Source organism: Hemitrygon akajei, unplaced genomic scaffold, assembly GCF_048418815.1.
Source record: "Hemitrygon akajei unplaced genomic scaffold, sHemAka1.3 Scf000080, whole genome shotgun sequence".
Classification (NCBI taxonomy): domain Eukaryota; kingdom Metazoa; phylum Chordata; class Chondrichthyes; order Myliobatiformes; family Dasyatidae; genus Hemitrygon; species Hemitrygon akajei.
The window spans coordinates 1,880,646-1,908,413 of NW_027331966.1; the positions used below are offsets into that span (position 1 = coordinate 1,880,646).

The 27,768-nt window shown below is 42.8% G+C and overlaps 2 protein-coding genes across 3 annotated transcripts in view; both read right to left on the reverse strand.

Annotated features, from left to right (window-relative positions):
• Positions 1-27,768, reverse strand: part of LOC140722565 (NACHT, LRR and PYD domains-containing protein 3-like) — an 883,504-nt gene that overhangs the window by 130,406 nt on the left and 725,330 nt on the right. The gene's annotated exons all lie outside the window — the stretch shown is intronic.
• Positions 2,678-26,727, reverse strand: LOC140722574 (uncharacterized). 2 transcript variants are annotated; one of them, XM_073037288.1, is made up of 4 exons: positions 26,597-26,727; positions 24,235-24,402; positions 11,637-11,762; positions 2,678-8,987 (listed from the first exon to the last, which is right to left on the reverse strand). In XM_073037288.1, exon 4 carries the CDS (start codon positions 8,576-8,578, stop codon positions 7,271-7,273), a length of 1,308 nt encoding a protein of 435 aa, XP_072893389.1. In that variant the 5' UTR covers positions 8,579-8,987; positions 11,637-11,762; positions 24,235-24,402; positions 26,597-26,727; the 3' UTR covers positions 2,678-7,270. The 2 variants fall into 2 exon arrangements, with proteins under 2 accessions (XP_072893389.1, XP_072893390.1); XM_073037289.1 differs by lacking the exon at positions 11,637-11,762.

The window sequence follows — 27,768 nt, forward strand, 5'->3', positions numbered from 1 at the left end:
TGTGAGTCTGGAAGAGAGATTTTCACGGGTTTTTGCTGGCGAGAGATGAGAAGACATGAATGGAGAGAGTGGCCCTTTTTCTTTTTTTTCAGTTTGTTTACTAACCCTATAGGCAAAGTAAGAATTATAGAGCTCAATCGTTTAATTGCATATTGTGTATCGTTTGTTACTTCGGGGTACTGATCTGTAACATGGGACACATCACACAGCATTCACCCAAATGAGATTTCTTAAGTTTGGTCGGGCTAGAGGTGGTGGGGGGGGGGGGGGGGGGTGGGGGTGGTGGCTATCACCCCGTATATTAAACTGCTCTACCCAGTGTGAAGTCGCTGGTGTCTCTGTAGTTGAGATGACCAAGTGAATCCCTTCCCACACATTGAAGCCTGAGTTATTCTTCTCCGTCGAGGCTACGCCGTAGGCTCTACGTAGCCGCGTACCCGACGCTGCACCCTGGGCTGTACCGTATGCTGTAGCCTAACGCGCACATTCCTAAAAATGCAACTACGCATCGCAGCGACGCAGACTGCAAGAACTGTGATTGGTCCACTTGGTAACAGCCAGTTTCCTTTTTTTTCAATCTTTTTATTAAGTTTCAAATTTAATAAGCATAGCAATAATATAATGATACAAAGAGATCAGGATTACATTAATGTCGGTTATCATGTAAAAGCACAGATTCCAAATGACAAATATAGTTTAACCTCCCAATCTCATAGCAAGTAACCATGAAAGAGATATCATATCAGGAGAAAAAAATCGTAAACTAGAAAAAAAACACTAAACTAAAAAAAACAGACAAAATTGGGCTGTCATATTACAACGGCTGAAATTATTTGGCGTTAACTCTGCTCCTCTGAACATGAACAAAAACTTATTACACAAGATTCGGAAAGGGTCAACTTACATCATATGAAAAAATTGAATAAATGGCCTCAAAGTCTCTTCAGATTCAACCGAAGGATCCACAGTACCACTCCTAATTTTTTCCAAGTTTAGACATGCTATGGTTTGGGAAAACCATTCAAATGTAATAGGGAGATTGGAATCTTTCCATTTAAGTAAAGTAGATCTGATGGTTATTAATGTAACAAATGCAATTAGACGACAAGCTGACGAGGATAAATGACAAGAGTCTATCACCGGTCCTCCAAAAATTGTGGTAATAGGATGTGGTTGTAAATCAATACACAGAACTACTGAGATAATATCTCAAAATACCCTTCCAATATTTTTTTTGAGAAGAGGACAAGACCAGAACATATGTGTGAAGGAAGCTACCTCGGAATTACATCTATCACAGACAGGATTTATATAGCAGTAAAAATGTGCTAACTTATCCTTGTACATATGAGCCCGATGAACCACCTTAAATTGCATGAAGGCATGTCTGACACACACTGAAGAGGTATTTTCTAGTTCAAGAATTTTCTCCCATTTCTGTATAGGTAAAGGTATCCCAAGTTCTCTTTCCCACTTATTCTTAATTTTATCAGAAGTATATAAGCGTATTTTCATAATTAAATCATAAATAAATGATATTAAACTCTTCTGATATGGATTTAAACTTATTTTTTTCCGTAACTTCAATTTGATGTGATATCGGAACGGCAGGTAAAATAACATTCAAAGGTTTCTAATCTGTAAATATCTGAAAAAGTGTGATCCAGGCAAATTATTTTTATTAGAAAACTGTTCAAAAGCCATAAAAGATCATCCATAAATAAATCACGAAAACATGATATTCCCTTTGTTTTCCATAAAAGAAAAGCTTGATCAATTCTAAATGGTTGAAAGAAAAAAATAGATGTCATAGAACTTGACAGTATATATTTATTTGGTCCAAAAAATTGCCAACATTGAAACCATATTCCTATTGTATGCTTAATTATTGGAATTACCATTTGCTTATTAAATTTAGTAAGTGCAAAGGGAAGCACAGCCCGTAAAATAGAAGCCAATGAAAACTTTGGTCGAGACTCCCGTTCAAGGTTCATCCAACTCTTGTGTGCAAAACGTTAAATATCGAATATTAATTCCCAATAATAAAATCTAGGATCCGGCAAAACCAAGCCGCCTTCCTTTTTTGATTTCTGTAAATATTTCTAATATAACCTGGGATTTCTATTCTGCCATATATATGCAGAAATTTTAGAATCAATAATATATAAAAAAGTTAGAGATAAAAATTGATACCGCCTGAAATAGGTACTGATATTTAGGTAAAATAATCCTCTTAATAGCATTAATGGAGCCAATCAAGGATAAGGATAATGGGGACCATTTAGTAAACAATTGTTTAGCATGATCAATTAAGGGTAAACATTAACTTTAAATAAATCGTTGTGCTTCTTAGTAATTTTAACACCCAAATAAATAAAATAATCAGCAAGCAATCTAAATGGTGACTGTCTATAAATTGAGACTTGCATATTTAATGGAGAGAGCACACTTTTATTAAGATTCAGTTTATAAGCAGAAAAACTACTAAACTGAGCAAGTTGTGTTATTACTGCAGGAATGGATTTCTCTGGATTAGAAAAATATAGCGAAAGGTCATCTGCATATAGTGATACTTTACGCGTCCCATTCCCATGAGTAACACCAAATATACTGGGTGAATCACGAATAGCAATTGCCAAGGTCTCCAGGCTAATATCTGATAGTAAGGGGCTCAAAGGACAGCCTTGACTAGTACCTTGGAAAAGCCTAAAGAAAGGGGATCTCTGATCATTAGTGAAACAGAAGCCAAAGGTATATGTTATATCAATTGGATCCAAGATATAAATTTTGGACTAAAATTAAGTTTCTCAAGAATTTTAAACAAATATTCCCATTCAAATGTATCAAACGCCTTCTCGGCATCGAGCGAGAAAACACGTTCTGGAGTCTTAGATAAAGTAGTCTATACAATGTTCATTAACCTCCAAACATTACAATGTGTATAATAATTTTTAATAAATCCTGTCTGATGCTTGGAGACAATTTGTGGCAATATCTTCACCCATCTAATTGCTAATATTTGAGAAAGGATTTTAGATTCAACATTCTCAAAGATATCACAAATCTGATGCACATTCAGTGAGATTTTTATCATTTTTAGGAATTAAATAAATAGATGCTTCATAAAATGTTTGTGGTAACTTACATACAAATAAAGCATCTTTAAAAATTTTTACCTAACCAGGGAGAAAGTAAATCGGAAAAAGATTTTAAAAATTCAGCTGTATACTCATCCCGACCACGTGCTTTACCAGAATTCAATGAATAAATTGCATTCTTTATTTCCTCTTCAGTAATGGGTGTGTCTAATACTAAACGTTCATCAACTGATAATTTCAGAATATTTAATTTCCTTAAAAATTCATGCATTATGGTAGAATCATCAGGAAATTCTGATTGGTATAAATTGGTATAAAATTCTTGAAAAAAATTAATTTCATCATGGTCAACCGTCAAAGTACCATCCGTTTACGAACCCTATTAATCTGAAGTTTTGCCAAAGCAGCTTTTAATTGGTTAGCCAATAATTTACCTAATATGTCACCAAATATATAAAATGACCCTTAGTTTTAAGTAACTGATTTTCAATCGGGGATGTTAATAACAAATGATGTTGCATCTGAAGTTCAACTCTCTCTTTATAAAGCTTCAAATTGGGAGCAATAGAATATTTTCTATCAATTTCTTTAATCTTATCAACCAATGTACGTATTTCATTATTAATTTGATTCTTCAATCCAGCAGAGTGTGAAATAATTTACCCTCGGATATATGTTTTAAAGGCATCACGTGATATCCCACTGAAAATTTCTTCCGTTGAGTTAGTTGAAAAGAAAAAGGCAATCTGTCCTTTAATGAAATTAATAAAATTTAAGCCCTGAAGTAAAATAGAGTTGAACCGCCATTGTTTAGTACCAAAGGTTACATCAGTTAACTTAACTGATAATTTCAAAGGTGCATGATCGGAAATGGCAATTGTATCATATTCATAGGCAGTGACAAATGAAACTAATCGAAAATCAATAAAGATGTAAAGGAATCTAGAGTAATTATGATATACATGAGAAAAAAGAGAACTCTTTTTCATTAGGATGTAAAAACCTCCTAATTTCTAAAATTCCAGAGTCAACTAAGAAGGAATTAATAAAAATAGCAGATTTGTTTGTAAGTACCTGATTAGGCACAGACTTATCCATCATACGTTTCAGACAACAATTAAAATCTCCACCCATTATTACCATATATTCATTTAAATTGGGAAGAAATGCAAAAAAGTGCTTAAGGAATTCAGGATAGTCAGTATTAAGTGCATAAATATTAACCAAAACTAATTTATTGTTATAAAGTTAACCGGTGTTTAATAGAAGTCTATCATATTGGTCTGAAATTGTATCATAGTGAACAAATGAAATCTAGGAGTCTATATAAAAAAAAGAAACACCTTTCACCTTAGTCGATGAGTTAGAGTGAAACTGTTGGCATTTCCAAAACCTAAATAAGTGCTGATTATCCTCCTTACTCACATGTCTTCTGCGCAAAAATAATCTGAGCATTCAGTCTATGAAAAACTCTAAAAATCTTCTTCCATTTAATTGGATGATTCAAACCATTCGTATTCCATGAAACAAAATTAATAATGACAAAATTAATTAATAATATCCATTTTCCTTAAATAAACAATGTAGTATGTAAAGGGTTAACCACAATGCATAGGAAACTCACGAATCAGGAGGAGGGAAAATAGTTTAAAGAGGAAACAGAAGTTACGACAATACAGACATTTTTGTAGTTTCAATTCAGCCCAAAAGAAAAATACTAGACTAAAAATAGCCCTACCACCCCACCCACAAAGACCGAACACCTGGCCAATAGACAGCCAGACAACTATCTAAGAACCTCCCTACCCCCGTCTCCCTTGAGGCAGATCTCCAAATTTAAAAAAATAAAAAACAAACCACCCATAGTCAAAATATTACGAGAGGAATGTCAAGCAGATGTTAGAGAAAAACAGCCAATTGCAGACCATTTTAAAAGAAAAGGTCTTAAAAAATGACACAAAATACAATCTTAATAATATTTCAAGAAAAAGGAAATAATCAGCATATCAAAGTCATAATGATTTTCAAAAGCAAACAATTAAAAATAAAAAAAGTAAAACAATGAAGGAAAAAGAAAGAAACTTTAACATGGAAACATCATAAACATCCGAATGTCAAAACACAGTACAACTGTAATCAACCCAAGGGCAAAGTTCTAAAGTGTCCAAATCTATAAGCTGGCTGTTAACTAATAAACCAGATACACACAGACATAAAGGAATGGTAAATTTCAGAGACATCCAAGCTCAAATGTTGATCTTCAAAACATTAGACATCTGCGTTCAAGCTTACCTCTTTGAGAAATTGTTTTGCTTCATTCACGGATTTAAAGCATTTGAATGATTTATTGGGCAGAGCAACCCTTAGGTGAAAGGGATATAACAATGCTGGACAAAGATTCCTCTGATATAATTCTGACATCACCATTTTAAAATGCAATCTTTCTTGCATCACCTCAGGACAAAAATCTTCAACAAAATGAAACTTAAGATTCTCATGCTCAGTAACTCCTTTCTGATGAGCAATCCGAATGAAGTGCTCCTTAGTATTCACATTGTGACATCGAAGAATTACATGACGTGGTTTTGGTTTCAGCGCCCGATGTGTGCGGTTGAGTGCAGGAAGGGAAGAAAATACCTCCGAGCCAAAGACCTCCATTAAGAATTTTTAAGATAGTACACAGGGCCCATATGTCCAAAGATAAATTGGCACATATTTTTTCCTAATATAAGCCCTATTTGTGACAGATGTAACGCAGAAGTGGCTACTCTAACTCATATGTTTTGTTCATGTGTTAAGTTTAAATAATATTTGGTGGGATGTGTTTGGAATATTATCTAAAGTTATAGATGCGGATGTTCAACGTAATCCACTTACAGCAATTTTTGGGATTATTCCAGAGGAAGCATTTTATCTATTTGATTTTGACATTATATGCTGTTTATATGTTTTTTTTTTATTATCTACTTGTTAAACTCCTCTTCCAATTTGTATATTCTTTATTTGGAAACCAATAAAAAAGATTGAAAAATGAGATGAAGAATTGAGAAAAAAACTGAGTAAGATCCCGGCTCTCAACGTCCTTACTAGTCTACTATTCACAAATTCAGTCTGTGGCTTCGACTCTCCAAATCAGTAATCTTGATTTTGTTCTGCTCCAGGGTTTGAGTGGTTGAACTTCATTTCATATCCAAAGAATTCAATTTGCGATCTCTCTGTTTCCCAGCTTTAATAAACTCTGAAATTTGCCGCTACTGTTTTTCGTTCTTCTTTTCAAGTGTTGCCAATGTACCTTCGCTCTCCTTTAACCATAATTCCAAGGTAATAAATCTTTCATCAAGTTCTTCATCCAAAAGATTCTAGATAGCCAGTAAAGTAAGTTGAAACTTTTTAGGCTGTTCAAAGACATCGTCTTTCTTTCCATTTTCACTGCCGGTTCCCTTGCCTTCGGTTAATGACTTTCTTCCTCTGTAAGCCATTTCAGTCGATTAAAATTCAAATATATAAAAGTGTTATAAACACTTTGATAAAGATATTAAAGGGGTGGTAAGTAAATTTAAAATGAACGGAGCAAAGCCAGAATGCAACCTACTCCATGTAGCGCCTCCATGAGAGTCCTTCGCCTAATGTAGCCTAACGCGCACATTCCCAAAAATGTAGCTACACGTCGCGGCAACACAGACTGCAAGAACTGTGATTGGTCCACTTGGCAGCAGCCAGTTTCCTCCTATGCATTTCCTATCGCTTTGAAGTTGGAAGGTGGACCACATCAAGGAGAGGTTAGGTGAGGTAGTCAGAAAATATGTACATGTGCACGACTCTTCATTGGCAGACAATAAAAACTTGAAAATGGCATCAAAATCGTGCAAAGAAATTTCCACCAACATTGCTTTGGACATCGCGGACTGCACAAAGTAATGGGAAAACTTGTCATTTTTCTGCGTTGCAGTAATTTCAAAAGAAGTAACACTTCTGCAACATTGATTAGCTCCAACTCCAACAAGACGTAGTCAGCAGTCGCCATTGTTCCCAACTCAACACGAGTCAAATCAACACAGTAGCACAGAACCCCAACACCAACTAGCATTTTGGCAGAGCGACGCAGACACACGAACTCACAAGTAGAAATGCTCACAACGGCATAGCGTCTACGCAGAGGTATAATTCAGGCTTCAGCAGGTGAACGGCTTCTCCCCAGTATGAACTGACAGGTGTGCTTGTAGGTGGGAGGACTGAGTGAATCCCTTCCCACAGTCTGAGCAGGTGAACGGTCTTTCCCCAGTGTGAACTCGCTGATGTACCTTCAGAGTGCATGATTGAATGAATCCCTTCCCACATTCTGAGCAGATGAACGGCCGCTCCCCAGTGTGAACTCTCCAATGTACCTTCAGTTCAGATGACCGAGTGAATCCCTTCCCACAGTCTGAGCAGGTGAACGGTCGTTCCCCAGTGTGAACTCGCTGATGTACCTTCAGATTGCATGATTGAATGAATCCCTTCCCACATTCTGAGCAGATGAAAGGCCGCTCCCCAGTGTGAACTCTCCAATGTACCTTCAGTTCAGATGAGCAAGTGAATCCCTTCCCACAGTCTGAGCAGGTGAATGGCCTCTCTCCAGTGTGAACTCTCTGATGTAACTTCAGTTTAGATGACTGAGTGAATCCCTTCCCACAGTCCGAACAGGTGAACGGCCGCTCCCCGGTGTGAAGGCGCTGGTGAACCAGTAGGGTGTATGACTGAGTGAATCCCTTCCCACAGTCTGAGCAGGTGAATGGCCTCTCCCCAGTGTGAACTGACTGGTGGCTCAATAGCTGAGATGACAAAATGAATCCCTCCCCACAGTATGAACAGGTAAATGGCCTCTCCCCAGTGTGAACTGACCTGTGTGCTCGTAGGTGGGCTAACTGTGTGAATCTCTTCCCACAATCTGAGCAGGTGAATGGTCGCTCTCCAGTGTGAACTCGCTGATGTATTTTCAGTTTAAATGACTGAGTGAATCCTTTCCCACAGTCTGAGCAGGTGAACGGCCTCTCTCCAGTGTGAACTCGCTGATGTACCTTCAGTTCAGATGACAGAATGAATCCCTTCCCACAGTCTGAGCAGGTGAATGGCCGCTCCCCAGTGTGAACTTTCTGATGTACCTTCAGAAAAGATGACCGAGTGAATCCCTTCCCACAGTCTGAGCAGGTGAATGGCCTCTCCCCAGTGTGAACTCGCTGATGTTTCTTCAGATCAGATGAGCAAGTGAATCCCTTCCCACAGTCTGAGCAGGTGAATGGCCTCTCCCCAGTGTGAACTCGCTGATGACTCTGTAGGTGGGATGACTGAGTGAATCCCTTCCCACAGTCTGAGCAGGTGAACGGCCTCTCCCCAGTGTGAACTCGCTGATGTACCTTCAGATGAGATGACTGATTGAACCCCTTCCCACATTCTGAGCAGGTGAACGGCCGCTCCCCGGTGTGAACTCGCTGATGAGCCATTAGGGCATATGACCGAGTGAATCCTTCCCCACAAATTCAGCAGATGACCAGCCTCTGCCCAGTGTGAACTGACTGGTGTGTCCACAGGTGGAAAGACCGACTGAATCCCTTCCCACACACAGGATAGGTGAATGGCCTTGCCCCAGTGTCAACTTGGTGATGTCCCTTCAGATGAAATGTCCAACTGTATCCATTCCCACTTTCTGAGCAGATGAATGGGTTCCCCACCTGTTTGAAATGATGGGCGTGCCAGTCGGTCAGATGATCGAGTGAATCCCTCTCCGCAGTCTGAGCAGGAAGGATGATTGTGTGAATCGCTTGCTCCTCTTCTTAAGTATCTGGACAGAGACAGCAAAACTGGTGTGTTGTGTTCGGGATTCCCGTAGACAAATTCGTTGTCATTTTTAACCTGTAAAAAGATTTACAAAATCCATCAATGGGTTTAGGACAACATTTCAGATGAGATCACTTGAGTTGTCAAGGTGTGATCTGACATTACACTGTTACAGTGAGGTTGAACCCAAGTTGGTGAGAGAAATCATCTCCTGACTGGGCACAGTGCTGGTATCTGGAATGATCATCAAACTGTCTGATGTTCTTCCTGTCTCTATAAGAATGGGGCATTTCTGCCATCGCCAATCTGTGACTTGGCTCAGTTTGACTCTCTCCATTGGTATTATTCCCTGTTCCCACTGAGCTGCCTGGCCCCACAGTAACTGAAACACGCTCACCGAAAAAGCCGGCAGTGCATTCCATGCACCCACCAGTCTCTGTGTAGAAAACTGACCCCAACATCCCCTTGGTATCTATTTCCAAGCACCTGAAAACTCTGCTCCCTCGTGTTAGACATTTCAGCCCTGGGAAAAATCCTCTGGCTATCCACACGATCAATACCCCTCATCATCTTATACACCTAAAAAAGTTCTAAACATAAATACGGAAATTATACATCGCTTTGAGGATTTGTCAGACGTATACAAAATGATGAGGGAGAAGATTGGGTAAATAAATGCAAGCAGCTTTTTCCACTGAGGTTGGGTGGGATGACAAGCAGAGGTCAGGGGTAAGTGGGGAAGGTGAAAATTTAATGGGAACATGTGGAAAAGCTCTTTACTGAAATGGTTGTGAGAGTGTGGAATGAGATGCCAGCACAAGTGGTGAATATGAGCTCGGTTTCACCGTTTAAAAGAAGTTTGGATGGGAGCCTGGATGGTAGGGGTATGGATTTTTTATAAAAAGGGCCCAAAGGATATCAGGAACCAAATTCACCACAACCACAAACTGTTCCTGCCGCTACAATCCAGGAACCGGTACCACAGCAAAAGGACCAACAGGTTCCGGGACATCACCTTCCACCAGGCCATCAGACTGAATAATTGATTTCTCTGCTTTCTTGACTGTCCTATATACAAACTAATTATTATAAATCAATTTCAATTACACATAGCACATTTAGACAGTAATGTAACGTTAATATTTCTACTCCTCATCCATATGAAGGATGTGCATAATAAAGTCAATTCAATTCACCATCTCCACTATCTGTTCTGTCTTTCTGGCTCCCATTCCCCCTACAACTTACTTTAACCATATCAGCCCCAACCCCCACTACCTCTAGTAAGCCTTACCACTAAGATATTAGTTGCCTGTTGTTCTGTTCCCCTAACTAACAAATACACTTATCAGCCCTTTGACTTTCCTCCCCCCAACAGTTTCTAAAGTGTTCCACTTGTTGTTGTCTGGGCATGGCCATTGGAGTACTCTGCGATGGCTATTTAACCTCATTCTCCTTCCTGACTCTCACCCAGTTTCCTGTGTCCTGCACCTTGGGTGTAACTCACCTCCCTGCCTGTCATATCTATCAACACCTCCAACTCCTGGATGATTTAGAATTCATCCATTTCAAATTCCAGCTCATTGAAGTGCAGGGTTACAAGCTGCAGCTGGATGCACATGTTGTAGGTGAGGGCATCAGGGCCATTGGAGGTCACCCCTCCTTCCCTCCAATATTCCCTCTAATTTGTAATAATCAGTCTGCATATACTGTGCATTTTTTACCCAGTGACAAGATGTGCACAGTGAATTTTATATAGAGAGGTATTCATTTTCACAGCTAGCAAATCACTGTCAATAGGAACTTTGATCTCCTCTGGGTTCGATCCAGTTCATCTGCACTCTCACAGAACCTATGTAGCAGGCCTGGAACGGGTAATGAAGGATTTTCTCACCAAAGTTTTTGTATATTGTCCATATGTGGTTAGCTTGCTAAGTTACACTAAAAAAAGTCAGATTTCCAAATATCACTCCACTTCTTCCCACTTGCAAATTTTGCAGCAACTCTTGCATTACCAAAATGCAAACAGGCATCCCCAGTTTCTGTATTCTACATAAATATTCCCCCTGAACCCTCCCCCGATGACTGACGGTGGTGAACTCAGTGAATGAAATCCCAATGAATATGAAGGGAAGGGCAGTTCTCTGTCTCACTGGAGTCTGGCACATTTGTGATGTGAAAGCTACTTGTTGCCCAGGGCAAAGGTGTTTGATATCATTACGTCCCCAGACAGAATGGGACAAAACATGTTCTCACGGGTAGAAAAGTCCAGAGCAAGAGGAGGTAGAGGAAGCAACACACACAAAATACTGGAGGAGCTCAGCAGGCCAGGCAGCATCTATGGAAAAGAGTACGAATGCTGAATTCCTCCAGAAATTTGTGTGTGTTGCTTGGATTTCCAGCATCTGCAGATTTTCTCTTGTCTGTTATTGGAGATAAAACAAAGGTGATTTTCTCAACTGGTGATGTAAAAGATTTTGTTCCCTTTCTCCGAGTTCCTAATCCTTGCATTTAGAAAGCTGGAGCTCAGCTCTCTCTGAGAGATCCATCGGTTCCCATTCCCTCATCAGCCAGAAGCTCCCTGGGGCCCGTGTACGGATCGTGGGGCTGAGAGAGAGGGAAGAGGGCAGGACTGTCCCGGTATTGTGGGTCACGGTGTCCGAAATTCACAGGAATTATTCCGAAGTCGATGTTTAAGATAAAAACATGGAGAATCACTCTTACCTGCAACCGACATTTTCAAGGCCTTCTGTGTACTGCGCGCATGCGTGAAACTCAGGGACGTCCTCAGCCTGATGCCTGTGCATTTCATTGGCGCTTCAGCGCCGGCGAAATTCTTAACACATGGCCCTATGGGTAATCACGGTGTGATTAAACATTTCTGCAAGCACCGGTTCAATGTCCATACCTCATTTTTTTTCGTGTGTATAGAAAAATCTGCAGCTGTTTTAACGCAGAAAGCGGCTCCCATAAGCAATATACTCAATATCAATGTGTATCTAATGCCAAAGTAAAATGCAGTTATAAAACACAGGAGATTCTGCAGTTGCTGGAAATACAGAGATGCACACACACACAGAACGCTGGAGGAACTCTGCAGTTCAGGTAGCAACTAAGCAGCGGAGTACACAGTCTAGGCATGCTGAAGGGGCTCAGCCTAAACGTTGTCTATTTATTCCTCTCCACAATTGTTGCCTGACTGTTGATTTCCATCAGTATTTTGCAGAAATTAACCACCTTTTTTTTTGATCAACCAGTTTCCAAATGCTTCTAATCTTTCTTTTGTAGCCACATCCTGCTGGTCTGATTCCTCCTCCTCCTGGTAAACTCTAGACCCCATCTCTCTCTGCAGCCCCAAAGCCCTGACTCTGGCTGGCAACACTTTGGTTTCTGACTCTGCACCATCAAAGATTCACTCGCTAGTCTGCTGTCAGACTTTAGAGGTGCATTGTGTTACGAGACCGCAGGTTCTTTTACTGAGAGAGATCGAGAGAGAGAGAACGTCAAAACAACAGTGAGCTCATCGTCTTATTCACCCTGCAGAACATCATGCAGATATATAAGATGACGAGAAGCATTGGTCGTGTGGATAGCCAGAGGCTTTTTCCCAGGGCTGAAATGGCTAACACGAGGGGGAATAGGTTTAAGCTGCTTGGAAGTAGGTACAGAGGAGATGTCAGAGCTAAGTTTTTTAAACAAAGTGGTGTGTGTGTGGAATGCCAGCGACGGTGGTGGAGGCGGATACAATAGGGTATTTTAAGAGACTCTTAGATAGGTACATGGAGCTTAGGAAAATGGGTGGCTATGTGGCAGGGTAATTCTAAACAGTTTCTAGAGTAAGTTACATGGTCGGCACAGCAATGTCGGCCAAAGTATCTGTAACGTGTTGTAGATTTCTATGTTTCTATGAAATTTATGGGAAATCTCCTATCCCATGGAGAGGTGACTAGTTGCAACCTGTCATCTCAGGGAGAGTGAGAGGGGAACGGCAGGGATAGATTTTCATAAACTGATATGGAACAGAAACATGGGCAGGGACAAGATGGGCCGAGTGGCGTTTCTTGTGTACATTGTGAGTGTGGTAGAGACTGTAAGTACCTGAGACATGGGATTTGATACAAACTGATTTATCTTTCACAGATACACAATATTAAATGCCAGTCTAGTTTAAGGCTAACATCAGCAGAACAGACTCCTCCAATGCTCAGTGACCAGGGTTCAGTCCTGGGGGCGATGCGCAGCCGCAAGAACTGCAGAATCTGACAGTAACAGTCCCTCATGAACCTGCAGCTGTCTTCAGTCACCGTGATGGTTAAACATTTAACACGGAGATCATTTGAACTTCCTCCCTGATGTAGGAGCGCTCAGACCGAAGATGTAGGGGAAAAGGAAAAAAGAGATAATAAAGTTGTTTGCACAGTTAGGGATAAACAGAGAGGAAGAGGTGGAGAGTTTCTTAAATGCATCTATTTTAATGCTAGGAGCATTGTAAGAAACGTAGATGAGCTTAGAGCATGGATTGATAACTGGAAATATGAAAGGGTCTATCTATCTATCTATTAGAGAAACATGGTTGCAGGAGGGGTGTGATTGGCAACTAAATATTCCTGGATTTCGTTGCTTCAGGTGTGATAGAATTGGAGGGGCAGGAGGGGGAGGTGTTGCATTGCTTGTCTGAGAAAATATTACAGCAGTTCTTTGACAGGATAGATTACAGGGCTCGTCTAGGGAGCCTTTTTTGGTGGAATTGAGGAATGGGAAAGGTGTAGTGACACTTATAGGGTGGTATCATAGACCACCTAATCGGGAGCGAGAATTGGAGCAGCAAATTTGTAAGGAGATAGCAGATACTTGTAGTAAGCACAAGTTTGTGATTGTGGGAGATTTTAATATTCCACACATAGAAACATAAAAAATAGATGCAGGAGTAGGCCAAAGTGAATAATGTCACATTTATCCACATTAAATTGCATCTGCCTTGAATTTGCCCACTCACCTAACCTAGTCAAGTCACCCTGCATCCTATTAGCATCCTCCTCACAGCTAACACTGCCACCCAGCTTCGTGTCATCTGCAGTCTTGGAGATCCTGCATTTAATTGCCTCGTCTAAATCATTAATATATATTGTAAACAACTGGGGTCCCAGCACTGAGCCTTGCAGTACCCCACTGCTGACTGCCTGCCAATCCGAAAAGGTCCCGTTTATTCCCACTCTTTGCTTCCTGTTTGCCAACCAATTCTCTATCCACATCAATACCATACCCCCAATACAGTGTGCTTAAGTTTGCACACTAATCTCCTGTGTGGGACCTTGTCAAAAGCCTTTTGAAAATCCAAATATACCACATCCACTGGTTCTCCCCATCCACTCTACTAGTTACATCTTCAAAAAATTCTATAAGAATCATCAGACATGATTTTCCTTTCACAAATCCACGCTGACTTTGTCGGATGATTTCACCTCTTTCCAAATGTGCTATTATCACATCTTTGATAACCGACTCCAGCACTTTCCCCACAGCCAATGTCAGGCTAACCCATCTATAATTCCCCGGTTTCTCTCTCCCTCCTTTTTTAAAAAGTGGGGTCACATTAGCCACCTTTCAATCCTCAGGAACTAATCCAGAATCTAAGGAGTTTTGAAAAATTATCAGTAATGCATCCACTATTTCTTGAGCTACTTCCTTAAGCACTCTGGGATGAAGACCATCTTGCCCTGGGGATTTATCGGCCTTTAATCCCTTCAATTTACCTAACACCACTTCCCTACTAACATGTATTTCCCTCAGTTCCTCCATCTCAGTCCCCTACTATTTCCAGAAGATTATTTATGTCCTCCTTAGTGAAGACAGAACCAAAGTAGTTATTCACTTGGTCTGCCATATCCTTGTCCCCCATGATAAATTCACCTGTTTCCGACTGTAAGCGACCTACATTTGTCTTAACCAATCTTTTTCTTTTCACATATCTATAAAAGATTTACAGTCAATTTTTATGTTCTCTGCCAGCTTTCTTTTATAATCTTTTTTCCCTTTCCTAATTAGGCCCTTTGACCTCCTCTGCTGGACTCTGAATTTCTCCCAGTTCTCAGTTATGCCACTTTTTCTGGCTAATTTACTATCCCTAATTTACCTTGTCAGCAACGGGTGCACTACCTTCCCTGGTTTATTCTTTTGCCAAACTGGGATGAACACTTGTTGTAGTTCATCCATGCAATCTTTAAATGCTTGCCATTGCATATCCACCGTCAACCCTTTAAGCATCATTTGCCAGTCTAGCTTAGCTAATTCACATCTCATGCCTTCAAAGTTACCCTTCTTTAAGTTCAGAACCTTTGTTTCTGAATTAACTATGTCACTCTCCATCTTAATGAAGAATTCCACCATATTATGGTCACTCTTACCCAAGGGGCCTCGCACGACAAGATTGCTAATTAACCCTTCCTCATTGCTCAATACTCAGTCCAGAATGGCCTGCTCTCTAGTTGGTTCCTCGACATGTTGGTTCAGAAAACCATCCCGCACCCATTCTAAGAAATCCTCTTCCTCAGCACCCTTACCAATTTGTTTCACCCAATCTATATGTAGATTGAAGTCACCCATTTATAACTGCTGTTCTTTTTTTTGCACGCATTTCTAATTTCCTGTTTAATGCCATCCCCAACTTCACTACTACTGTTAGGTGGCCTGGACACAAATCCCACCAGCGTTTTATGCCCCTTAGTGTTACGCAGCTCTACCCATGTCGATTGCACATCCTCCAGGCTAATGTCCATCCTTTCTATTGCGTTAATCTCTTCTCTAACCAGCAACGCTACCCCACCTCCTTTTCTTTCCTGTCTATCCCTCCTGAATATTGAATATCCCTGGATGTTGAGCTCCTATCCTTGGTCACTCTGGAGCCTTGTCTCTGTGATTCCAACTATATCATATTCATTAATAACTATCTGCACATTCAATTCATCCACCTTATTACGAATGCTCCTTGCATTGACACACAAAGACTTCAGGCTTGTTTTTACAACACTCTTAGCCCTTATACAATTATGTTGAAAAGTGGCCCTTTTTGATTTTTGCCCTGGATTTTACTGCCTGCCACTTTGACTTTTCACCTTATTACTTTTTGCTTCTACTCTCATTTTGCACCCCTCTGTCTCTCTGCACTTGTTCCTATCCCCCTGCCACATTAGTTTAAATCCTCCTGAACAGCAGTAGCAAATGCTCCCCCTAGGACTAGGAGGAGGGACAGCCCTCAGTGATTCCTGTGTATGCACCCTGGAAGCCTCAAGAAATGAAAATGATCATGAATCAGGCCCCAGATAGAAAAGAAAAAACAGCACAGTTTGCTCAGTGTGTCCACAGTACTATACAAATGTTTAATGCGACTCTGCAAGATTTATTCGGTCTCTCCTGCATGATTCTCTCAGCTGCTAAGGGCAGAAATGGAAGACAGAATTGAGATACCAAACCTATCAGGAGTTACAGGCGGGAAAACATAATGAGAATGAACAGATGGACCAGATCATTCAAGCTTTGGAAAGGGCTCTCCAGCAACCTGTAAACATCACTAAAGTACCTGAATGCAAACCTAAGCCTGGGGAATGGGGACCAGACTATTGAGAGCGATTTATGGCCTGCTACGGCACCTTCGCAGGAGACCAAGCCTTTAATGATGGGAATCTGTCCCCCCAGTTCAATGCCCTACTGCTCCAATGCTTACCAACTAAGTTAGCCAACATGATTAAAACAAATAATATGGATTGGCCTGACAATGACCGAAATCGAATGCGACGAGCTTTGACATATCATTAGGACCCAACTTTTGAATTCCAATCAACCCCGATGGGAACTAATATTAAAGGTGAATATGCTCAGCGGGAAGAAGGACGCGAGCGGGCTATATCTGAGGAACAGAAATGGGAACAAAAACCTACCAAGGGACAGGTGGGGACAACAACCCGTTCAGAAACTGACAAGAAGATGCTTCCAACCATGAGTGCCAACCCTCAGGAAGAGGCCAATGTAATATTGCAAGTTGCTGGAATTCCAGTTCCGTTTATGATTGATATGAGGGCAACCACAACCACTCTCGATCAGGAAATAGTATCGGAAAAGGGATTCCAGCTATCAGACGCTACAATCACTCTATTTGTGTTCGAAGGCACGGAACATACGTATTCACGTACCCAGCCACCGCAGGTGGAATTCCAGGGGAACCAGTGTGAGGTTTCATTTACTGTCACCACCAGACGGGGGTGTAATCTCGTAGGGAGAGACTTGCACTGTCCGTTGGAAGTCGAGAAGCACGGACAAGGATATCACGCTGGAACTGCGAACAACTGATAGCTTCCTCTGACCTCCCAGTGGTGAGCACTTTATCTGGACTCCAGTACATTTGAACCCCTTCTGCCAGCGGCCAGCTCTCATGTGACTCTGTGTTATGACCCTACGTGGTGCTCAACTGAGGAAAGCTAATATTATGCACCCCCCGAGTGACAGAAATTCCCAGTCATGGTGATTGGAGAGGTTAAAGGAAGAGACAGCATTGCATTTCTGGCCTAGGTTCCAGATTTCTTTTGGCGACAGACAGGTTTGGTGGTTCCCCATACCACCTTCAGGGTTTGCCCTGGTTTCAAGCCAAAGAGACTAGGGCTCCTTGCCTACACCCTGACGAAACAGGCCTCCATCACCGAGGGAGACTGGCAAGACTTTGTCGTGGGCCAACTCCGATACTGGAAGGAGTCTGAGGTGAAAATAGGACATCTGGTAAGACATTCTTTCAACAGTGACCGAACCCAAGATGTGATACCCCATCTCTGGGCAATTTCAGTCCATGAAGTCAGCCCTCCTGTCCGGATCACAGTGAAAGAAGGACAGACTCTCCCATCCATTCCGCAATACCCCCTCTAGCCCGTCCGGATCACTGTGAAAGAAGGACAGACTCGCCCATCCATTCTGCAATACCCCCTCTAGCCCGTCCGGATCACTGTGAAAGAAAGACAGACTCTCCCATCCATTCTGCAATACACCCTCTAGCCTGTCCGGATCACTGTGAAAGGACAGACTCTCCCATCCATTCTGCAATACCCCCTCTAGCCCGTCCGGATCACTGTGAAAGAAGGACAGGCTCTCCCATCCATTCTGCAATACCCCCTCTAGCCTGTCCGGATCACTGTGAAAGAAGGACAGACTCTCCCATCCATTCTGCAATACCCCCTCTAGCCCATCCGGATCACTGTGAAAGAAGGACAGACTCTCCCATCCATTCTGCAATACCCCCTCTAGCCTGTCTGGATCACTGTGAAAGAAGGACAGACTCTCCCATCCATTCTGTAATACCCCCTCTAGCCCATCCGGATCACTGTGAAAGAAGGACAGACTCTCCCATCCATTCTGCAATACCCCCTCTAGCCCGTCCGGATCACTGTGAAAGGACAGACTCTCCCATCCATTCTGCAATACCCCCTCTAGCCCATCCGGATCACTGTGAAAGAAGGACAGACTCTCCCATCCATTCTGCAATACCCCCTCTAGCCCGTCCGGATCACTGTGAAAGGACAGACTCTCCCATCCATTCTGCAATACCCCCTCTAGCCTGTCCGGATCACAGTGAAAGAAGGACAGACTCTCCCATCCATTCTGCAATACCCCCTCTCGCCCGTCCGGATCACTGTGAAAGAAGGACAGACTCTCCCATCCATTCTGTAATACTCCCTCTCGCCCGTCTGGATCACTGTGAAAGATAGATAGATAGATAGATAGATAGATAGATAGATAGATAGATACTTTATTCATCCCCATGGGGAAATTCAACCTTTTTTCCAATGTCCCATACACTTGTTGTAGCAAAAACTAATTACATACAATACTTAACTCAGTAATAATATGATATGCATCTAAATCACCAACTCAAAAAGCATTAGTAATAGCTTAAAAAAAGTTCTTAAGTCCTGGCAGTTGAATTGTAAAGCCTAATGGCATTGGAGAGTATTGACCTCTTCATCCTGTCTGAGGAGCATTGCATCGATAGTAACCTGTCGCTGAAACTGCTTCTCTGTCTCTGGATGGTGCTATGTAGAGGATGTTCAGGGTTTTCCATAATTGACCGTAGCCTACTCAGCGCCCTTCGCTCAGCTACCGATGTTAAACTCTCCAGTACTTTGCCCACGACAGAGCCCGCCTTCCTTACCAGCTTATTAAGACGTGAGGCGTCCCTCTTCTTAATGCTTCCTCCCCAACACGCCACCACAAAGAAGAGGGCGCTCTCAACAACTGACCTATAGAACATCTTCAGCATCTCACTGCAGACATTGAATGACGCCAACCTTCTAAGGAAGTACAGTTGACTCTGTGCCTTCCTGCACAAGGCATCTGTGTTGGCAGTCCAGTTTAGCTTCTCGTCTAACTGTTCTCCCAGATACTTGTAGGTCTTAACCTGCTCCACACATTCTCCATTAATGATCACTGGCTCCATATGAGGCCTAGATCTCCTAAAGTCCACCACCATCTCCTTGGTCTTGGTAATATTGAGACGCAGGTAGTTTGAGTTGCACCATATCACAAAGTCCTGTATCAGTTTCCTATACTCCTCCTCCTGTCCATTCCTGACACACCCCACTATGGCCGTGTCATCAGCGAACTTCTGCACATGGCAGGACTCCGAGTTATATTGGAAGTCTGATGTGTACAGGGTGAACAGGACCGGAGAGAGTACGGTTCCCTGCGGCGCTCCTGTGCTGCTGACCACCGTGTCAGACCTACAGTCTCCCAACCGCACATACTGAGGTCTATCTGTCAAGTAGTCCACTATCCAATCCACCATGTGAGAGTCTACTCCCATCTCCATTAGTTTGTGCCTTAAGATCTTGGGCTGGATGGTGTTAAAGGCACTAGAGAAGTCAAGGAATGTAATCCTCACAGCACAACTGACCCCCTCTAGGTGAGAGAGTGATTTGTGCAGCAAATACGTGATAGCATCCTCCACTCCCACCTTCTCCTTATACGCAAACTGAAGCGGATCCCGGGCGTGCCTGGTTTGTGGCCTCAGATTCTGTATTATCAGCCGCTCCATGGTCTTCATGACGTGCGACGTCAAGGCAACAGGTCTGAAGTCATTCAACTCCTTTGGTTGTGGTTTCTTCGGTACCGGGACAATACAGGATGTTTTCCACTGTCTGGGTATCTTCTCTGATCTAGACTCATGTTGAAGATGCGCTGTAGTGGTTCTCCCAGCTCAGTCGCACAGGCCCTTAGTAATCGTGGGGAAACTCCATCCGGTCCAGCCGCCTTGCTGGTACAGATCTTCCTCAGTTGACCTTCCACCTGTGCAGCCGTAATCCTGGGCGTGGGCAAGGTCTCCTGTGAGTGGCTATTTTCCTGTGAGGGAAGTAAGCCTGGTGTGGAGTTCTGCGGTGAGGATGAGATTGTGCTGTCGAACCTATTGAAGACGTTGTTCAGCTGGTTCGCTTTCTCCACATCTCCACTTATGTTTGCCCCCCGCTTTGCAACGCATCCGGTGATGATCTTCATCCCATCCCACACCACACCTCTCCCATCCATTCTGCAATACCCCCTCTAGCCTGTCCGGATCACTGTGAAAGAAGGACAGACTCTCCCATCCATTCTGCAATACCCCCTCTAGCCTGTCCGGATTACTGTGAAAGAAGGACAGACTCTCCCATCCATTCTGTAATACTCCCTCTTGCCCGTCCGGATCACTGTGAAAGAAGGACAGACTCTCCCATCCATTCTGCAATACCCCCTCTAGCCTGTCCGGATCACTGTGAAAGAAGGACAGACTCTCCCATCCATTCTGCAATACCCCCTCTAGCCTGTCCGGATTACTGTGAAAGAAGGACAGACTCTCCCATCCATTCTGTAATACTCCCTCTCGCCCGTCCGGATCACTGTGAAAGAAGGACAGACTCTCCCATCCATTCTGTAATACTCCCTCTTGCCTGTCCGGATCACTGTGAAAGAAGGACAGACTCTCCCATCCATTCTGCAACACCCCCTCTAGCCCGTCCGGATCACTGTGAAAGAAGGACAGACTCTCCCATCCATTCTGCAATACCTCCTTTAGCCCGTCCGGATCACTGTGAAAGAAGGACAGACTCTCCCATCCATTCTGCAATACCCCCTCTAGCCTGTCCGGATCACTGTGAAAGAAGGGCAGGCTCTCCCATCCATTCTGCAATACCCCCTCTAGCCTGTCTGGGTCACTGTGAAAGAAGGACAGACTCTCCCATCCATTCTGTAATACTCCCTCTCGCCCGTCTGGATCACTGTGAAAGAAAGACAGACTCTCCCATCCATTCTGTACTATCCCCTCTAGCCTGAGGGAACGTTTTATGAGGATGGAAACTCTTTTGTGGATCCAGCAGGATAACAATATTCTGACTATGCAATAGTGATGGACAGTGAAGTAATTGAACAGGCCTCTTTTGAAGCAGCTGTCTCTGCCCAGAAGGCTGAGCTGTTTGCTCTGACTCGTGCCTGTATCCCAGCAACAGACTAAAGGAACATTTACACAGACTCCCATTATGCATTTGGAATTGTACATGACTACAGGGCTCTCTGGGAACATGGGGATTCCTGACTTCCTCTGGCCACCCCATTAGTAATGCCACCTTGGTAAAGAACTTACTCACCGCTCTACAGCTACCTCGAGTTTTGTTCTTCTCAGGGGTATGCCTCTGAAGAGGAGTGAAAACTGTGGTCCCAGATGGGGTGCCAGAAAGACCCTGACCTAGGTTTTTGGATCACCCAGTGGGACAGGTTTGGGTTCCTACACAGTTTTTACCAATATTGGTTGATTATATACATAATTGTACACGCCTGGGAAAGGAGGGAATGGTTGGTAACCTGTACCCTGCACACCGGGTACGACTCCCTTGACAGGTGGATCTTTTTCGTGTCTACAAGTTCATTTTATCGAATTGCCTAGAGCACATTGCTATAGATACTGCTTAGTTATTATAGATGTGTTTAGTAGATGGATTGAAGCTATTCCAACTACCATTAATACTGCTGTGACTGTTGTGAAGGTATTATTAAGGGAAATAATTCCCAGGTACAAGCCAGAGATGCTGAGTTCAACAATGGCTCACACTTTATGGTGAAAGTAAATGAAGGAGTATGTAACAAACTAGCTATCAAGCAACAATTCCACTGTGTACACCACCCACGGGCTGCTGGCAGAGTGGAAAGAGCCAATGGCACTCTGAAGAGTAAACTGGCCAGACTAACAGTGGAGACTGGACTCACTTGGTTGAAGGTCCGACCATTAGCCCGATTCCACATGAGGGTTACCCCACAGGGGAAAACAGGGCTGTCACCAGCTGAAATCATTTCTGGATGGCCCATGAGGACACCCTGGGTACAAAGTCTCAGGATTAAAGGCAAAGTGAATAAGAATAAGGAACCTTGGTTCTCGATGGATATTGGAATTCTGATAAAGAAGAGAGAGATGTATGACATGTATAAGAAACAGGGAGCAAAGAAGGTACTTGAGGAGTATAAAAAGTGCAAACAAATACTTAAGGAAGAAATCAGGAGGGCTGAAAAAAGAAATGAGGTAGCGTTCGCAGTCAAGGTGAAGGATAGTAAGAGCTTCCACAGGTATATTAATAGCAAAAGGATAGTTATGGGATAAAACTGGTCCACTTGAAGATCAGAGCGGTTGGCTATGTATGGAACCAAAAGAAATTGGGGAGATGTTAAATGGTTTTTTTGTGTCTGAATTTACTAAGGAAACTGGCATGGAGTCAATGGAAATAAGGCAAACAAGTATTGAGGTCATGGAACCTATACAGATAGAAGAGGAGGAGGTGCTTGCTATCTTGAGGTGAGTAGATAAATCTCCAGGTTCCCTCGGACCTTGAAGGAGACTAGTGTTGAAATTGCAGGGGCCCTGGCAGATATATTTAAAAGTCGTTATCTACAGGTGAGGTGCCAGAGATTTGGAGGATAGCTCATGTTGTTCTGTTGTTTAAAGCAGGCTCTAAAGGTAATCCGGGAAATTATAGGCTGGTAAGTTTGATGTCGGTCATGGGTAAATTATTGGAAGGAGTACTAAGAGATAGGATCGACAATTATTTAAATAGACAGGGACTTATTAGGGAGAGTCAACATGGCTTTGTGCCATGTTTAACAAATATATTAGAGAGTTTCGAGGAGGTTACAAGGAAAGTGGATGAAGGCAAGGCAATGGATGTTGTCTACATGGACTTCAGTACGGCCTTTGACAAGGTCCCGCGTGGGAGGTTAGTTAGGAAGGTTCAGTCACTAGGCATACATGGTGAGGTAGTAAATTTGATTGGGAATTGAGAATGGGAGAAGTCAGAGAGTGGTAGTGGAGGATTGCTACTCTGAGTGGAGGCCTGTGACTAGTGGTGTGCCACAGGGATCAGTGCTGGGTCCATTGTTATTTGTCATCTATATCCATGATCTTGATGATAATTTGGTGAATTGGATCAGCAAATTTGTTGATGATACAAAGATTGGAGGTGTAGTGGACAGTGAAGAAGGTTTTCAAAGCTTGCAGAGGGATCTGGACCAGCTGGAAAAATGGGCTGAAAAATGGCAGATGTAGTTTAATACAGACAAGTGTGAGGTATTGCACTTTGGAAAGTCAAACCAAGGTAGAACATACAAGGTAAATGGCAGGGCACTGAGGAGTGCACTAGAACAGAGGGATCTAGGAATACTGATAGAAAATTCCCTAAAAGTGGCATCACAGGTAGATAGGGTAGTAAAGAGAGCTTTTGGTTCATTGGCCTTTATAAATCAAAGTATTGATTATAAGAGTTGGAATGTTATGGTGAGGTTGTATAAGGTATTAGTGAGGCCAAATTTGGAGTATTGTGTGCAGTTTTGGTCACCAAATTACAGGAAGGAAATTAATAAAGTTGAAAGAGTGCAGAGAAGGTTTACAAGGATGTTGCCAGGACTTGAGAAACTGAGTTACAGAGAAAGGTGGAATAGGTTAGAACTTCATTCTTAGGAGTGTAGAAGAATGAGGGGAGACTTGATAGAGGTATATAAAATTATGATGGGTATAGACAGAGTGAATGCAAGCAGGCTTTTTCCACTGAGGCTCGGGGAGAGAAAAAAAAACCCAGAGGACATGGGTTAAGGGTGAAGGACAAAAAGTTTAAAGGGAATATTGGGGGGGGGGGGGCTTCTTCACAACTGGGTCTGACTGGTACTTGCATAACTGGTTCTTCTGGGCACATTCAGTCTCACTCCCAACTATTTCCTACCTTCCTTTGTACAGGTATGTAATGTCTAAAGGACCAGTGTTTGAGTAAATGAGACTCACCAAACTTTCTCCTGACTGACTCACTGGAATCTCCGAGTCAGATGGGTTCTCTCCAGTTGATGCTCACAATCCTCGGGCTGGTTCACTTGTTGCTGTTCCCTCGTCTTCAGTCGTGCTTTGCCTCCAGTTGGGGTTTTTCTTCCAATAAACCTCTCAGTGCAGGTCTAACTTTGACCAGAGAGATAATGAAGCACATTAACAATGAAAAGGAGAACCAAACATTTCTGCTTAATGTTACTAAGAACAAAACTCACTGAAATTTAAACACTGAAGGCAGATGTAATGACCTCAGTAAACAATATTTTATTGTCCCTCACATGTCACAAAACGATATGGGATAAGAAGGAGCCATCATTCAGTCAGGAACAGAATTATGTGATTCAATCCATCTGGTCTGCCCACCACTCAACCACTCAACCAGGGCTGATTTTTATTCCAAAATCATATTTCAGTTTCAGCGACAGGTTACTGTCGATGCAATGCTCCTCAGACAGGATGAAGAGGTCAATACTCCCCAATGCCATTAGGCTTTACAATTCAACTGCCAGGACTTAAGAACTTTTTTTTAAGCTATTATTAATGCTTTTTGAGTTAGTGATTTAGATGCATATCATATTCTTACTGAGTTAAGTATTGTATGTAATTAGTTTTTGCTACAACAAGTGTATGGGACATTGGGAAAAAAGGTTGAATTTCCCCATGGGGATGAATAAAGTATCTATCTATCTATCTATTTCTGCCTTCCTCCTGTAACCCTGAAGCTACTCAGCAATCATCAGGATATTAATCTTCACAAATATACCCAAATGGCAGCCTCAAACAAATTCTGCGGCAACAAATTCCACATATCAGACATCTTTTTTTAAAAATTTTTTTTATTAGTTTTTCAAAACATTTTACAAAATTAAAAACCCCAAACTCCAATGAGGAGCATTAATACAGTGCAAGATTAAGCATACAATAACAATATGCTACAAAGGAAGAGACTTTAACAAAAAAGCACCTAAATTAAAGACAAGTGAGCTTAGTGTCCTCACCAAGCCCCACAACACAAGGAAAAAACAACAACACCAGACCAACCACCACACAGTATAAAGAGTATAAGTCCGGACAGTCAAACTCTCAGACTGTGAATACACTTAGCAACAGAGGATAATAATGCCTGCTACCAGAAAAAAAAGAGGGAGCTGAAAGCAAGGGACCGAAAAGAAAAAAAAAGAAAAAAAAAACCCTAGTCAAGAGGAAGGTTATGAAAGTACTCGATAAAAGGTCCCCAGACCTTATGGAACTTTAGATCCGAATTAAGAACTGAATAATGAATTTTTTCGAGGTCCAAGCAGGCCATAATGTCGTTAAGCCATTGATATCAGACATCTTTTGGCCAAAAAAAAGTTTCTCATCTCAGTTTTAAAGGGAAGCAACTTTATTCTGAGACCGTGCTGTCAGATCACAGACTCTCTGTCTAACAGAAACATCCTCTCCATGTCCACTGTATCCAGGCTTTTCAGCATTCGGTAAGTTTACTTAACCATACATCCCCACACACTGCCACCGTCCCTCTGAACTCCATTGAGCACAGGTCCAGAACCATCAGATGCTCCTCATACATGACGCCGATCATTCCTGAGATTATTCTTGTAAGCCTTGTTAGCAACAACTGCACTGTACACATTTCCAGGAATAACAGTCAAATCGGTTCCAGGGTAATTTACAGGGAAAAGTTGTGCTTCCGTTACTGTTATACAATCACTCCATTTCCAGGTTAAAACAGGTCTATTTCAGGAAATTTGTTTACAGATCCTCTCTTGTACATACTGGACCGGCCGCCGTCGCTGGGCTATGAACGTGCAGGAGTAATGTGTGGCTAAATGCCTTGCTGAAGGACACAACAGGCTGAGGCTCGAACCATTCTCCCCCTAGACTTCCCAGTCCCTCGGTAAAGCAGGCAGTGAAATCAAAGATCCCCACAACCTGGGACGTTCTCCTTTCTCACCCACCCCACTCCGGGAGAAGACACAACAGCCGTAAATCTCCAGGACAAATGTGAAGAGCCTTAGGAAGCGAGGCGAGTTCGGGGAAGTTAATGGCACTCAGTGGGCAAAATCACACCACGTCACAAAGCGGAGGGCGGGGCGAATCTGCGGCACACAGCCTCACGTGACCTGTCGGCGGGACTTCCATTTCAATTCTGCGGAAACAGACAGCCTGGGCTCCTGGTTTGGATCGTTCAATGCAGATTAAGTGAAGTCGACACATTTCTGACGAGCCCAGATAGTTGGGAAACAAATGAATTCCTGGCCCTCAGTTCGGGGCTCACGGCCAACATCGGATCTCCCCGCTCGGGATCGGTCTCAATACTCACCGATGGGAAAGAGATATCTTTGGCCCGCAGACAGTGATCCCGACGGAAGAGAGGAAAGTCTTTCCTGAACACACAGCCGACCCACTTCAGCTCTGAGCGGAGAGGATAACACCGTCCACCCGGAGATTGTGAACATGCGCGAAGAGATTGTACATCATCGGGAGGCGGGGCCTCGGAAACAGACACGCAGATGCTGCCCATTTGCGGTTAAATGGGAGGGGCAAACGGGATCACGTGTCAGGATTGGCGACACCCCCTCCCCACCCAGGCAGAGACTCCAGCTACTCATTAGTCTGTGGAAAGAAGCAAACTTGCCGCTCACATCACCTCTCACCTTAAATGTATTAGACATTTCAACCCCCAGGAAAAATATATCGTCTGTCCACTCGATCATTTCTCTCTTAATCTTATAAACGTCCATCCAGTCTCACCCCAGCCTGCGCCGCTCTGGAGAAAACAACACAAGTTTGTCCAGCCTCTCGTTATAGCTCATGCCCTCTAATCCAGGCAGCGTCCTGGTAAACCTCTTCTGCGCCCTCTGCAAAGCCCCGAAATCCTTCCGAGAATGGGGGCGACCAGAACTGTTTGAAACACTCCAGATGTGGTCTAACTAGTGTTATAAAACTGTGTTACGAACTGTAACGTTTTAGAAACGAACCAGCAGCAATGGAGTTCGCACTGGAGTCTGGTTTTGATGTTAAAACCATTCTCTTTATTAGTATCTACTTATAGTAGCTTAATGAAATAAAGGAAAGTTAACAGTGTTATGTGTACATATGTGTAAATATAATTCCCAAACTATCGAGCGTGAGGGAACAAAGCTTAGAGTCTTGAGATGGTAAAGTAGGAAAGTTCAGTAATCCACGGAATAAATGATGGGAGAGAGATATTTGTAATCCAGGGTGAAACGTAGAGAAAAGGCCGTTACTTCAAAATAACCGCCGACGATGTTCTTATGCGTTGAATCTGTCCACATACGAGTTATCAGCGAAAGTGGACCTGTCACAGGAATACCGTCTTCCAGGGGTTACCACACAACATACCCAGGCAAGGGTTAACACAAGATATTCCAAAACCCACACCTATGGATTATACGAAGTGACAGCCACACACATTCGTTGTGGTTCCGTGTACCGATGATCAACCCACTCTTGTGGGCAGAGGAGAGTTCC